The sequence below is a fragment of the Bidens hawaiensis genome, unplaced genomic scaffold (assembly GCF_021521415.1).
Source record: "Bidens hawaiensis isolate Kalapana, Puna unplaced genomic scaffold, B.hawaiensis_p1.1 tig00013119_1, whole genome shotgun sequence".
NCBI classification, from domain to species: domain Eukaryota; kingdom Viridiplantae; phylum Streptophyta; class Magnoliopsida; order Asterales; family Asteraceae; genus Bidens; species Bidens hawaiensis.
In genome coordinates this window covers 190,756-206,228 of record NW_027492108.1, presented here as the reverse complement: position 1 = coordinate 206,228, position 15,473 = coordinate 190,756, and the positions used below count along the sequence as shown (strand labels likewise).

Below are 15,473 nucleotides of genomic sequence, written 5' to 3'. Positions count from 1 at the left end.
AAGCTCTTGGCAACTAGTGACTATCTAAAAGCTTTTAAAGTTGTTGGCTAGCCCAATTCCAAGCAACATATATATTTCGTGGCCTTCTGAAACTAGCATATACTTGACTAACAAGGCGGTTAACCAACAAAGAGAAAATAACTTATGTTATCAAATTTTAATAATATAAAAGTAAACATGATAACAAATATCAAACAAAAAAATTAAATTGCTGCTGCCCGGGTTCGAACCGGAGACCTTTTGCGTGTAAAGCAAACGTGATAACCACTACACCACAGCAGCTTTCACAACTCATTATTTGTACATACTAATTTGTAATAAACGTCTCGATATATCAACTTCACCTCACAGTTTTAAGGGTTTATAACCAGCATACAAAGATTATGCTTTAGTTTACACTTCAAATTACATAAATCAAATCATTTAAAAAGGTTAGTCCAAAACTTATTTTTAAATGACATTCTACCTCATACTATTTAATATATATGGACGTCTTCATTACATTTTTTCAATAGAAAAACACGAGAACCAACTAATACAATTGTATGTAATGTTTAACATATATAATGTAAGTTAGATAGAGAGTCAATTAGGCAACCAACTTATGTATAACTTTTGGGGAAACTATAAAACTGTGCATATGGTTTATGTACTATATTCAAAGGCCTGGTTGGTTCGATAATATGTTCATATAAAAACTTTGTAAAAAAAGTTGTACGCAAATCATTCCAAACTCTAATCTATTACAACATATTCAAATATCATAGAAACATGTACTGCATAATAATGGGTAATAATGGGTAACCTAAATTTATTTTTACTCGTTATTTTATATTTATGACATTCCCATGTTTTCACACGTACATAAATAATCTCTCTGAGAATTCAAGAGATTGCACGTATATACCATCAATTATAAAAAAAAAATTACACCTTACAAAGCATCTCAGTTAATTTTTTTTTTTATTTGTTTTCATTTTTCTAATGTTTGTGGTCCAAAACTTTGTTTGGAAAATTTATAATAACAAAAACGCCCGTATCTTATATGAACTACTCTTACTTAAATGAACTTTTTATAAGTTTAGTAAGTTAATTATTTATAATGAATTAGGTGGGATTTCAACAAAGCCACTATAATGCCTTTTATGCATTTTACTCTGAATAGATATATGATTCTTAGAACTTTATCATACGAGTCTGTAGCATCATTTAAAACTTTACTACTACATTCAGATAATATTAAAACAATACTGAAGACCCGATGAAAACAAATATAGTTTATATTATATATATTGATTTAATTTATTTTGACAATTCACCTCGAAATAATTCTTCCAGCAAAATTCAACAAGTTAATTATGATATATAATAAACATCTATAGTCATTTATTTATGTTCTCCGAGGAATATTTTAAGACAACTGGTTTACTTGATACAAAATTAATATTCAGGTAAACTGTACAATTATTATTATTTATCCTTTTTAATGTATTTTAAGCTGACTTTAGTTAATCTAATTGCAGGTCTTGATTACAAGATCCAGAAGAACATTGACATTGTTCAGCTAAGGTGATCAACCTCAACCAGAATGACTAAGTACGATTACGTAATCAGCGATCTACCGATCTACAAAGCCGCATTGCTAGACGATTGGGACTCCGTTAGTGAACTCTTCGAACAAGAACCAGACTTAATGACGAAACAGATAACATACTGGTGGGAGACGCCTTTAATAATCGCGGTTGGGACAAACCGCTCCCACCGGTTCGTGGAGAAGCTTATCGAACGGATTGTTGCCGTTGGTGCACAGGATAGGATGTTTGTGACGAGTTATGGCGGAAACAACCCGCTCCATTATGCTGCTAAGGTTGGAAATACAGCTGCTGCAAGGCTTTTGGTGGAGCAGAACTTGGATATGACGCGAGTTCCGAATCCGTACCATAATACGCCGTTGAAATTGGCTGCATGGCATGGACATAAGGAGACGTTGGAATACTTGTTGACGGTGACTCGCGATTTGCTTCCTGGAGAAGAAGGTGTTAGTCCGTACACCGGAGTTGCGGGTGGTGATCTTATTACTCTCACAATTATGGCTGGATTCTATGGTAAGTACGATTTTGGACTATCTATATACACCGTATGACATCTAATCTCAATCTCACGTATTAAAAGGTCATCCGGATACATGTGGTTAGTTAACCGTTTTTACCATAATACTTCAATGTTTGACCATATTTCCAAGTTTGACCGTCGTGGTGAGACCTGCCGTCAAGATTTTGGCTAAACGATCATTCTGACTAATAATTTCAAAGTTTGGCCGATGGTCAAGAGTGTTTTGTGAACCGTCGTTTCAAAGTTTGACTATGAACGATTGTCCAAATATCGGCAAAACAATCACTCTGACAAACAATTTTCAAAGTTTGACCCTTATGGAGAGGCTCCTCTAACCAATATTTTTTAAAGTAGTTTGATATTTTTGGTCAAAGCGCTCGCATGAGTGTTTTGTGGACGGCCGTTTGATGACGTGGAATCAGAATTCATTGACTATATCGGGTTGAATTTGTTGATGTAGATGTGGCGTTAGAGATAATCGATTTGCACCCAAACATCGTGTTGGAAAGCGATCGGAACGGCAAAACGGCTTTGCAAATATTGGCTCAAAAACCTGAAATTTTTCCTAGTGGAAGCAGGCTTGGATTTTGGGGACGTATTATATATTCACGTGAGTATTTCTTCTAAAATACTATCTCTATATTACAATTTTACAATTTACAATGTGCAAATATTATAAAAACGTAACATGAAATTGTTTTTATTTTTTTTTAATAAAAATAGATTTTTACGACTTTTTATGTGTCTTGACATGAAAGCCTGTGTAAACCACTATATAGCCTAAAACACGGAGAGTTGTTACTTGTTAATTATCATTTAATAATAGTGTCAATCAATCCATGCATCTCGTCTAAACGAACTCGGTTGGTATCGGTTTAGTTTGTTAGGTAGAAAACAGTGCGTGCAATGTATCTAGTTTGATTAAAATTTCAACAATCGTACAATCAAAATATTGTTTTTTAAAAAATAATTTACTTAAATAATAAAATAACTTAATAAGTGTGGTTAGTTCGCTATAGTGACCGATGTCGTAAACAAATGAAAATGACTTGAATAATTATTTGTCGACACCGAAAAAAATTATTCTAGGAATGGCCCATTTTCACCCCACCATCATGCCATGCACCCTAATTAGATGAGAACACCTATTTGGTTAGAAAACTTGTTTATGTTATTTATTTAACTTACTTGTCCGTTTGGTTCTGGTGTTTTGTTTTTTTGTTTTTATTTTGTGAAAGTGATACCTTTATTTAACTTGTCCTTTTGGTTATGTTTTTTGTTTTGTTTTTCTTTTGTGAAAGTGATACCTGTGAAGAAGAGTAAAGCAACTACTCAAGTCAAAATCTTGCCAAGGATTTTTAACAAGGTATAAATCTGTGAGTTTCTTAAACCAAATCTATAACTACATTACAAAATGACACCCAAATTATGCAAAAAGTAATATGGACACCCGAAGATTTCGAAATTGGAGAACTAAGACCATTACAACGTGTATAATGCTATTTAGGACGGCATATCGCGTGGTTATAACTTTTAAACCTTTGGTCATTTTCTCTTATACAGTTCAGTGCTGGATTTTGGAGTGCCCTTCATTACGTGGGTACGCAATGCCATTATATTTTCAACTATAAACAACTTATGGCCGTTACACGTAACAGATTCATCTCTAATTGCGGCATATTGTGTTTGTAGCTCCAACAATCAAGAACATCCATGATATCAAAGTAAATAATAAACTGAGCAGCTCACTCGTGGAGCGTATATGCAAAATCGTTATAGAAAAGGTCGATCACGACATAACTTGGAGTATTTTGGGATCTGCAATAACTACAGCCGTCAAATACGGGACTCATGAGCTTATTGAAGAATGCATATTAACCTATCCAGGCATAATATGGTACGATGTTGGTGGGTTTTATTTGTTCCTTGCAGCCATCAAACAACGCCAAGAAAGAGTGTACAATCTTGTGCACCAAATGTCTGGCCACAAGGTATTTGCAGCAACACAACTTGACGGTGAAGAAAATGAGAATGCATTACATATAGCTGCAAAGTTAGCTCCGCCTCATCGGCTTAATGTTGTCACGGGTGCAGCTTTGCAAATGCAGCGTGAGCTTCAATGGTTTCAGGTATCTGTTCCTCATCAGTTAGGAACAACAATGATAACCTATTCGTTAACGAACTGATTGATTTAAGTCAGTTTTTTTTTTGGCTTGCGTATGGGTTCAGTTCGGTCAACTCAAGTTATATAACATGCCAATTTGACTCTACTTAAATTATGCATGTCAAAACAGGCCACTCTTATAAGTTATTAAAACTTGCTTATTTAACATTGGTCCAGACCAACGACAACTGTTTGTCTCCACAACCTACTCGTCGTCGTTGACGCCACACCTTCACTAGTCGTCATGAAAAAATATAGCAGATGAACCCATTTTGATACTTTTTATCTAACATGACTCATTTCAATCCGAGCCCATTTTGGTTAGAAGTTGTACGTTTTGACCTGAACAAAATTGATATGTAAAAAAAATCATGTTTGACCTGAACCTATTTTGCTAAAATCCCGTTTTAGCACGTCTATCCGAACACACCCGACTGACCCTTTTTGTCAAGCTTACACAAAGATATACATTATCTTCTTCACTTTTCATTTTAACAAATTAAAAAGCATGCATTTTGTGCAGGAAGTCGAAAAATTTATAGAGCCATCCTATAAAGAAGATTTAAACAAAAAAGGGCAAACACCAAGAATGGTTTTCACTGATGCCCATAAAGGTTTACTTGCAGAAGGGCAGCAATGGATGAAAGACACAGCATCTTCATGTACTGTGGTAGCAGCTCTCTTAGTAACAATGGCATTTGCAGCTGCATTCACTCTCCCAGGCGGAAATCAAGATGATGGCAACCCGATGTTCCTAACCTACAACACATTTATGCTTTTTATCGTATCAGATGCCATCGCATTGTTTTCTTCATCAACTTCAGTGTTGATGTTTTTAGGGATTCTGACTTCACGATATGCAGAAGATGACTTCCTTTACGCGTTACCAAAAAGATTGACGATTGGACTTCTTTCGTTATTCATGTCAATAGCATCAACTTTGATTGCATTTAGTTCGGCTCTTGCACTGGTGCTTAAAGATAAGGTTTCATGGATTGCAGCTCCACTTATTATAGCGACAAGTATTCCCATGTGTTTATTTGGCTTGTTGCAATTTCCTTTACTTGTGGAGCTAGTTAACTCAACATATGGAAGAAGCGTGTTTCGCCAGCAGAATGCTCGAAGGATTCATTAGCTCGTTATATATTTTCCAAAGATCAAACCTGTACGTGTCTTGTATTTTAATATCTGTATAAAGATAAATTCTTTCAAGTTTTTGTTTGAAATGTCACAGGGGATGTTGGAAACTATTTAATCATGTGGGATGTGGCCAACAAAAAATGTAACAAATTTGGCTTTGTTCTTTTTGTAATGACTAGAAGAGTTTAGAAATATGCTTCTTCAAGAAAAAAAAAAGTAACTGTTTATAGGTAATGGAATAGTTGGAAGAAGTTTGGTAGGCTTATTTTAGATCATATTTATTGACTAAGTTGATTACCCAAAACATAAATATAGTGATTATTGCAAATTAAAGAATCAAAATCAGCAATTCAGGTGGCAGGGCACAAGGGCCAAATTAAGCCCTAGCTGGCTGGGTTAAAAAAATGGTTTTCAGTAACAATTAAAGCAACGGTTAAGAAAACTATCATCAAGACAATTATTTCGACCAACAAACATAATGTTTCATGAAAGATTGTTGATATTTACTTTCACCTGTTAAAACCCCTATTATAAGGGATTATGTTGTTCTCTTATATACAATAAATTCACAGCTTCGTTTCTCATAAATCGCGTCTCATACTCAAGAAATACTTATTGTCGTATCATTTAAAAGAATTCATATGAGTGAAATACTTTAATCTGAAAGTGAGTAACACGATTCTAAAAACTATGTAGTCATTACAAAATCAAAAAACCTACAAGAATTAGGATTTGGATTAAGATTAGTACGTAGATTAAGATTTGGATTAGGATTAGTGGTAGTGTTAGTAGTAGGTGTGGAAACAGCGTCACGAGTGATAGCGCTAGCGTTAAGATTAAGATTAGCTTTAGGATTTTGATTCTGATTCTGATTCTAATTCCGATTCCCATTCCCATTCCCATTTCAATTCTAATTCCCATTCCAATTCCTATTCACATTGCTTTAATAGTTATTATTATTCTTATTCTCATTATTATTGTTATTATTATTACTATATTATTAGTTGTTTGTTTGGTGTGACTTGCAAGTGATGGCTATGAAGAAGAATAACTGAATAAAAGCATACTGGTCCGTTTTTGGTTGGTTTTGATCAAGTTCTATGTTGCCATTTTTGGCGTTTCTCCCCATTTTGGCCATTGGATTTCAGTCCTGATTTTAGGCCACCGATCTGTTTTCAGTGTGTTTTTTAAACCATGACCATGGACATGAAGAAATGGATGATGGTGGCACCGATGATAGTTGGGTGAGGTCAGGGGTTGAGTGATCATTAAACACAAAATTAAAGTAATTTATAGACTTTATAGTATTAAAAAATTTAAATTTATTAAACTTCATAGTGTATATTTAATAATCTATATTTTTACGGTAAGTTTAAATTTTCCCAAAACCACTATATGTACAAAATTTAAATGTCATGTTATCCCTCTAAATCCATCATGAAGACAACCCTCCACCTCCGCTCTAGGAGATGGTCACTCGTGTTACCAACATTGTTTATTTTGTCAACTAGGAGCTCAATGTTTGGTTTTTGGTGACTCTGTGAAACCTTCTCAGTAGGTCATCAATTAAGCATAAAACACGTTGGTGATATATGAGACGTGACATCCTTATCAACCAAGAATCTTTTCTATGATTCTATCCATGGTGGTTGTTATAACCAGTCTCTCATATGAGCAATCGTCGTCAATTGGGTTGGTCCCACATCATACACAGAGATGTGAGATTAGTCGGAGAGCCTCCTCTAAACGCCCCTGGACTTATCGTGAAGGTCTGACCCACGTAACATAAGTGGTATGTACTTCATCTAGGGATGATTAATTTTTTTGAGTAAATTATAGCTTGTTGAAAGATTGAGTTTCGTTTATGCTGATTTAACTAGCTAATAAATATTTTAAAGTAAAAAATATTGTATAATTTAATGATTTTGTAACATTGACTCTTTAAAAATCATAAAAATGACCATTTGTCAAATATACTTTTACATTTCTTTTAAGATATGATTCTTTTGATTAAATTTGAATGTGCACTTTCACATTTCTTTTAGAGACGCAAATTCTTTTGATTACTATATAGCCACTTAACTTCATTCAATAAATCCAGGACTTAGAATTGACTCACATTTAGCTGATCATACAAATTTGATCAGAATGAATAGTTTGGATGATCATATACTCCACGAGCTGCCAATTTACAAAGCTGCGATACAAGACGATTGGAAGTCCGCTAGTCCATACTTCAAACGAGACCCTGACCTAATGACGAAACATATAACACTTGCATTAGAGACGCCTTTAATGATCGCTGTTGGGACTAATCGCTCCCACCGTTTCGTCCAGAAACTTGTGGAAAGTATTGTTGCCATTGGTGCAACGGACAAGATGTCCATGGTGAATTTTAATGGATATACCGCGCTCCATTATGCTGCTAAGGTTGGAAACACGATTGATGCAAAGTTTTTGGTGAAGCACAAACCTAATATGACGCAAGATCTGGACCTTTCCCATGATACGCCGTTGAAGCTGGCCGCATGGAATGGAAATAAGGAGACGTTGGAATACTTGTTGACGGTGACTCACGATTTACTTCCGGGAGAAGAAGGGACTAGTCCATACACTGGAGTTGCCGGGGGAGATCTCATTACTCTCACTGTCATGCCTGGATTCTACGGTACGTCTTATCACTACTAGAAAACTGACTAAAAATAATGTTTGATAAACTCTCATCATGTCCTTTTCTAGTTCCTTATAATATTTAGGGAAAAGTTAATGTAAAAATGAAGTTAACATGTTAATTGTGAGAATCAAGTAGAGTAATTATACATACAACTACGATGTAATTACATAACTACTCTATTTTTATATATAATTACTTTACTTGATTCTAACAATTATCATGTTAATTCATTTTTTTTATCCAAACCCTAATATTTAAATAAATAATCAAATAAACTTTATATTCCATCTCGTACTCAAACAATAATCTCCTAACAACAAATTAAACTCGTTTTATCTTCTTTATCTTCAAACTCTTTATTCAATTAACTATTATTATTGTATTTCTCGGTTATCAATTCTCATAATTCAGATCTAGGGTTAAATTTGGTGATGCAGATGTGGCATTAGACATAATCCACAATTACCCGAACATTGTGTTCGAAAAGGACAGGAATGGTGACACGGCTTTGCAAATATTAGCTCAAAAACCCGATGCTTTTCCAAGTGGAAGCAGGCTTGGATTTTATGGACGTTTTATATATTATTTTAAGTGCTTCTCCGTAAGTAATATCTTTATATATGCTATGTACAAACTTTATAGAAAGGTGACGTGAAGAGTAGCATTAAAAAGTATTAAACTTTAAACTCTTTTTTATGAAACAAATATAACGATTTATAACAATATTTAATTATTTATACTAGAATTTATTCTCTATCTTCATCTCTAAAATCTCTCTCTCTCTCTCCATCTTCATTCAATGCATTATGTTTTGATTTCCTACTTTCATCTTTATCTTTAAAATTGACCGTTAACTACGTGGTCTTAAAAAAGTAACAGATATAGGTATTAATTAAGGTTTTCAATATATAAGGTTTTAATATGCTTTATTTTTTATAACACATATAAGCACTAACACTAACGGACTTAAAAACTTGATTGATAAGTCCTCACATGTTAGGCATTTTAATTTTAAATGAAAAGTTAACCTTTTAATCACATCATCGTATTCGTGTAATTATATGTGTGTAGATTACAAGGTCCGTATATGTGTGTATACATATACATATACATATACATATACATATACATATACATATACATATACATATACATATACATATACATATAATACTGACAAAAGTTAATATACAAAAAAGTGAAGTTGAAAAATTACGCATGAAAAAAGGAATCACATTTGAAGTAAAATAATTACGTATGAACATTATTGCACATATTATACACATAACACATGAATTTTTAAAGAAGTCGATTTTTTAAAGTATAACAATATGGTATACTTAAGTTAAAGAAAATAAAATGTTCGGTTAATGGCATAAGTTATCAACGTTTTAAAAAAGTATGAGAACTTGAAAAAAAATCAATAATGATGTTCCGTAATTACAATTATGTCACCACCGTGAAACCAATGGTCAGATCTTGTTCTACACTTTGTATGATTGATAATTGTATTATATCATTTTTATCTAGTAACTGAGTAATTATAATTTTGTAAACCTAATTAGATGAGAACAAACAATGGGTTTGTAAGGCCCCGAACCCGGTAGCCTTACTTTAGCGTCGGATTTACTCATAAACACAGTTCTTACAAATCAGAGTTCATTAAAAACTTTTCGCGGAATATAAAACATCAGTCATTTGTTACAAAACATTAAATCTTTTCTTTGATACCATAACACAAAACTTTATATTTAAAACATCTTTACTTCTTTCTTCAGATGCCAGCCGTTCAATCCATACCGTGTGTCATCCTCATGCTAACTCTATAATCAGCTCACCTGCGTGCATACTAAAAGTCAGCTACGCTGAGTGAGTTCTAGTTAATCGAACGCCATACAATACATACACATACACACATATCCATAGATACATATCCATACTTCACTAGTTACCCTTCTGTTCTACATACATACTTGCTACCATACATACATACATATCTACAATCACTAACCTCAGTCTACCGAGAGTACGTTCATAGTTTACCGTCTATACCTGTACTCAAGGTCGTGAACACGTACACGGTTTGCAGTCCTTACCTATGTTCACCATTTATGGTACGTACAAGGATCGCGGTCCTTCCCTATACCATAGTACATCCACAACACGTACAAGGTTCGCAGTCCTTCCCTATGTTGCAACCTAATTCATAGCACGTACGAGGTTCGCAGTCCTCCCCTATGCTACAAAATCAGCACGTATAAGGTTCACAGTCATTTCCTATGCTGAAATACATCCACAACACGTACAAGGTTCGCAGTCATTCCCTATGTTGCAACCTAATTCATAGCACGTACGAGGTTCGCAGTCCTCCCCTATGCTACAAAATCAGCACGTATAAGGTTCACAGTCCTTTCCTATGCTGAAATACATCCACAACACGTACAAGGTTCGCAGTCCTTCCCTATGTTGTAACCTAATTCATAGCACGTACGAGGTTCGCAGTCCTCCCCTATGCTACAAATACAGCACGTATAAGGTTCACAGTCCTTTCCTATGCTGACGCCTATCTACATTACGTATAAGGTTCGCAGTCCTTATTTACGTTTACATATATCATCTACTTCACGTATAAGGCTCGCAGTCCTTAACTACGCCATCACCAGCCGAGTCTATGTCCGACAGAAGCTAGAGGGATTTGCCATCCTAACTTACTATGTCGAACGTAGAACTCACATGCCATTCGTGTACCTATATACACATACTTACATTATAACATAAGAACACTCTAGGCATTCTTTACCTCATTCATTTAACAACCATACCCCTTGTCGTTACATGCAATATCCGAAGATCGTTCACGCCCCGACAAGTATTCATTTGAAATATTCATACATCTTCGATATATAATATTCGTACCTTTATTTTTAACCTGACAGTACGCGCAATATCCGAAGATCGTTCGCGTACCGACAAACAATCATTCATATCTATCACACATATCACATATGACATACACTTATCACTTAGGATAAATGTATTAACAACACATCGAGTATGCACACAGCCCCGAAAACATAACAAGGAATGGGGCTAGAAACTCACCTGAACTCTGCTTCTTTCTTCTGATAGCTGTAAATCCCTTCTTTAACTGAGCTCGGCTGACTGTACAAGTTACACGTATCAATACTCGCCTGATCTAATCTGGTGGCCTAGTATTAGCTTACTTTTACTTATCGCTTTTAATTTATTTCCTAATCGAACTCGGCTTTAAGCGAAGTTAAACTTTAGGCGAACTTAGCTTTAGGCGAAGTTACCAGCTAGGCGAACTTAGATTTACAGCGAAGTTGCCATCAGGCGAACTTAGCTTGCAGGCGAAGTTAAACCTTAGGCGAACTTAGCTTTAGACGAAGTTACCAGCTAGGCGAACTTAGCTTTACAGCGAAGTTGCCAGCAGGCGAACTTGGCTTCAGGCGAAGTTGTCATCAGGCGAACTTGGCCTCAGGCGAAGTTACCAGTTAGGCGAACTTAACTTTACAGCGAAGTTGCCATCAGGCGAACTTAGCTTGCAGGCGAAGTTCATCAGGCGAACTTAGCTTGCAGGCAAAGTTCATCGCTTTGAAGGCGAAGTTGCCCAGATCAGCCGCTGTTCGGTTTCTGTCCAGCATTTTTGGGCGATTTTAACACCCTTGCTTTGGTTCGACATCACCCACTACGTTCCCGACCATTTTCGGTCGTATCTACAATATAAAACTTAGATCTTTAAACTTCAAAGATCAAGAATCATACCTTTTTGAGCTTGTTTGGATCTCGTTTAACTTGTTAACACAACTAATCGCTCTCTCTCTCTCTCTCGGATCTGCCCGTTCCTCTCCTCGGATCTGCCCGGTTCCGGCCGTCGGCGAAGTTGTGGTGTGGTGTGTTTTTGGAGTGTGTTTGGAATAGGTGGAAATGGAAGATATTTTTGGGTTTAGGGGATATTTATATCCCTGAAATCCCATGGATCTAAGGCCCATTCTCGTTTAACCCATCTCAATTAATCCAAGTCCATGGTCCGCTCCTTACCCGATATTAATTAATCACGCGAAATCACTAAACATAACTTCCTTTATTCAACATTAAAATTTTAGGATGTTAGGAAACACTTATGCTAATTTCTAAATAACTTGTCCTTTTGTTTTTGTTTATTTGGTGCAAGTGATGATTAAAGGAGCTACTCTAGTCAAAATCTTTCCAAAGAGTTTTAACAAGGTATAAATCTCTAGCTTTCCTAAACCCAATGCATCACTATCCGAAAGTAACTTGGACCTCCTAAGATTTCAAAGTTAGAGAACTAAGGCCATTACAATAAATAAAATGCCATTTAAGGTCTTTTTTTTTAGAAATGTATTTGAGTCAATGTTGCAAAAGTCGCTAGGCAGATCATAGGCGGTCGACTGGAGAGTTGGGTGTACTCAGAGTACTCGGGGAGTACTCGAACATGGTAATTAATATAAAGTAAATTAATTTTTGGATATTATATATATGTCAAATATCACAAGTTTACTAATATTTATAAAAAAATGCTAATAATTAATTAATAAAATGATATTTCTTCTTTAATATTATAAAAATAAGAACAATGTTTTATTTTTTAAATCAAAATTGACCCAAGTTCATCGACTAGATGTAATTCTGGCTAAGGTTGACCACATTTGTTCAATTCTTATTAGCTGGGCGGAGTTGAAGAAACCCCCCTCGACGACCTTGTAGCGAATACTCAGGGAGTACTCGGCCTTGGAAACCTACTTTTACAACATTGATTTTAGTAGATAAGTCTAGCCTTCTAGTCATAACTTAAAAACCTTTTGAACATTTTCTCTTATACAGTTCACTTCTGGATTTTGGAGAGCCCTTCATTATATGGGTACGTGACGCGATTATGATTTCAGTCGCATAACTATTTATGGTTACATGTAACAGTTTCATCTCAAATTATGACATACTTCTTGTCATTGTAGCTCCAACAATCAAGGATATCCATGACACTAAAGTAAACAATAAATTGAGCAACTTACTCGTAAATCGTATTAACAAAATCGTGATGGAAACGTATGATCATGGCATAGTTTGGAAGATTTTAGGATCTGCAGTAGCGACTGCTGTCAAATATGGGACTCGTGAGCTTATTGAAGAATGCATAATAGCCTACCCAGCCATAATCTGGTACAATGTTGATGGGTATTATCTGATCCTTGAAGCTATCATAAAACGTCAAGAACGAGTGTATAATCTTGTGCACCAAATGTCTTTCCACAAAGTGTTTGTAGCAACACAACTTTATAAAAATGGAAATGATAACGCATTACACTTGGCTGCAAAGTTAGCTCCACCTCATCGGCTTACTGTCGTGACGGGTGCAGCTTTGCAAATGCAACGCGAGCTTCAATGGTTTGAGGTATTCGTTATCCTAACTTAAACACATAACCTAGGAGCGATAATCATCACCTATTCATTATATATTACACTCTTATAATTAAGAAAACAAATGTTTGAGAAACACCCTGCTCCTCAACTCATTTTTTTAGCGCGTTATTAAACAAGTAGAATAATTAATTGTAACAATAATGATCACTTGGATCGAACGACTATTTAAATTAGCTAAAGATTAACTGTATTCTAACAGGATTACAATTTATATATACCTAACCAATATTTCAAAATTTAATCATTCAATTTTTTGCAGGAAATCAACAAATTTGTAAAACCTTCCTATAGAGAAGCTTTAAACGGAATGGAGAAGACACCAAGAATGGTTTTCATTGATGAACATACGGAGTTACTTAAAGACGGGCAGCAATGGATGAAGGACACGGCATCTTCTTGTACCGTGGTATCAGCACTCACGATAACGATGGCATTTGCAGCTATGTTCACGGTCCCAGGCGGAACTCAAGTCGATGGCAAACCGTTGTTCCTAAACTATAACACATTTATGCTTTTTATCATATCGGATGCAGTTGCATTATTCTCTTCATCAACTTCGACGTTGATGTTTTTAGGGATATTGACATCGCGATTTGCAGTAGATGACTTCCTTTACTACTTACCAAAAAGATTGACGATTGGACTTATTTCGTTATTCATGTCGATTGCAGCAACTATGATTGCATTTAGTGCGACTCTCGTACTAGTGCTTAGTGATAAAGTTACCTGGATTGCAGCTCCGCTTGTTATTGCAACCGGTATACCAGTGTATTTGTTTGCCTTGTTGCAGTTTCCTTTACTTGTGGAGCTAGTTCACTCCACTTATGGAAGAAGCATATTTTACCAGCAGAATGCTCGAAGGCTTAATTAGCTCGTGCAAGCATCAAACTACAAATAACTGAAACCGTTGGGAATCCAAGTCCTTTAACTAAATTGCTGGTTTTGTACAAATAGATCGATGTTGCTATGCCTTGTGTTATTTACATTCCAAGTATTCTATCTGTTAAAAAGCATATCTTAAAGTTGTATCAGTTAAATGTTGCTAATATATTTGGTATAGAAATAAGTTTGTGTTAATTCTATGTTGGGGTTAATATTTATGAATTTTTTTTCTAATGGCCCACTATTTATACTAACACTTGACTCACTCCTAATCAAACTCTAATTCATAGAAACTAGATATGTATACCATCTTTATCTCGGCCAAACTAGATAAACGAAACTGATACGCACTGAGCGCAAATAAGTGTCTCAGAGGTTGGGCTAATTTACACATGCAATCATTTCATAAGCAGGGGAATCGTAAAATCTTTGTACCAAGAGGTACTATATCCATACAAATTTAACACAACTAAAAAAATAGAAACTTCATTAGTCTTGGATGCTAGTCTTTAGCCAAATAACCTATAACCTGCCTCAGTGTCAACCTGATCTTTATTCCAACCTGTCAAGTGTCAACCTACAAGTCTTCAATCTGATCAATCTGACGTACATTTTAAAAGTCAGCTAACCTGCTTCAGTGTCAACCTAGAAGTCTTCAATCTGATCAGTCTGGTGTGCATACTAAAAGTCAGTGTTATTGATTGAGTTATATCTTTCACTTACCATACTCAAACATACTAGTTATTATAAAACAATATAATTTTATAGTACACATATAATAGCTCATATTTTGTAGCTTGTTTTGTTGAAATTGTAGGATTAAGAAGCTGCTATCTATAAGGGTTGTTCGTGTATATTTATGCATATTTGAATCGTGACAAAGAAACAACTTTTTTTTATAAGTTAAGGCTCGTTTCAAAAAGATCAATCAAGAGAGTAGCAAATATGAAGTGATATATTAGCGACAAACATTTTTAAACATATTTTTTTTAACTTAATGGTGTATATGAGTTATTTTATTAATCAAGTGACCTGGGG

At 35.0% G+C, this 15,473-nt stretch overlaps 3 protein-coding genes and 1 non-coding gene across 4 annotated transcripts in view; 3 read left to right on the top strand and 1 right to left on the bottom strand.

Annotated features, from left to right (window-relative positions):
• Nucleotides 1-15,473, top strand: part of LOC143543393 (protein NO VEIN-like) — a 286,208-nt gene that overhangs the window by 84,309 nt on the left and 186,426 nt on the right. The window lies entirely within an intron of this gene.
• TRNAV-UAC (transfer RNA valine (anticodon UAC)) lies at nt 210-282 on the bottom strand. The gene has a single exon. It is a non-coding gene; the product is annotated as a tRNA-Val (tRNA).
• On the top strand, nt 1,589-5,434 carry LOC143543413 (uncharacterized). Its single transcript, XM_077035744.1, has 6 exons — nt 1,589-2,105; nt 2,573-2,707; nt 3,414-3,478; nt 3,676-3,712; nt 3,796-4,241; nt 4,800-5,434. The coding sequence occupies exons 1-6, from the start codon at nt 1,589-1,591 to the stop codon at nt 5,409-5,411; spliced, it is 1,812 nt and encodes a 603-aa protein (XP_076891859.1). The 3' UTR covers nt 5,412-5,434.
• Nucleotides 12,235-14,843, top strand: LOC143543375 (uncharacterized). The gene is made up of 4 exons (XM_077035706.1): nt 12,235-12,338; nt 12,957-12,993; nt 13,088-13,524; nt 13,813-14,843. The coding sequence occupies exons 1-4, from the start codon at nt 12,288-12,290 to the stop codon at nt 14,422-14,424; spliced, it is 1,137 nt and encodes a 378-aa protein (XP_076891821.1). The 5' UTR covers nt 12,235-12,287; the 3' UTR covers nt 14,425-14,843.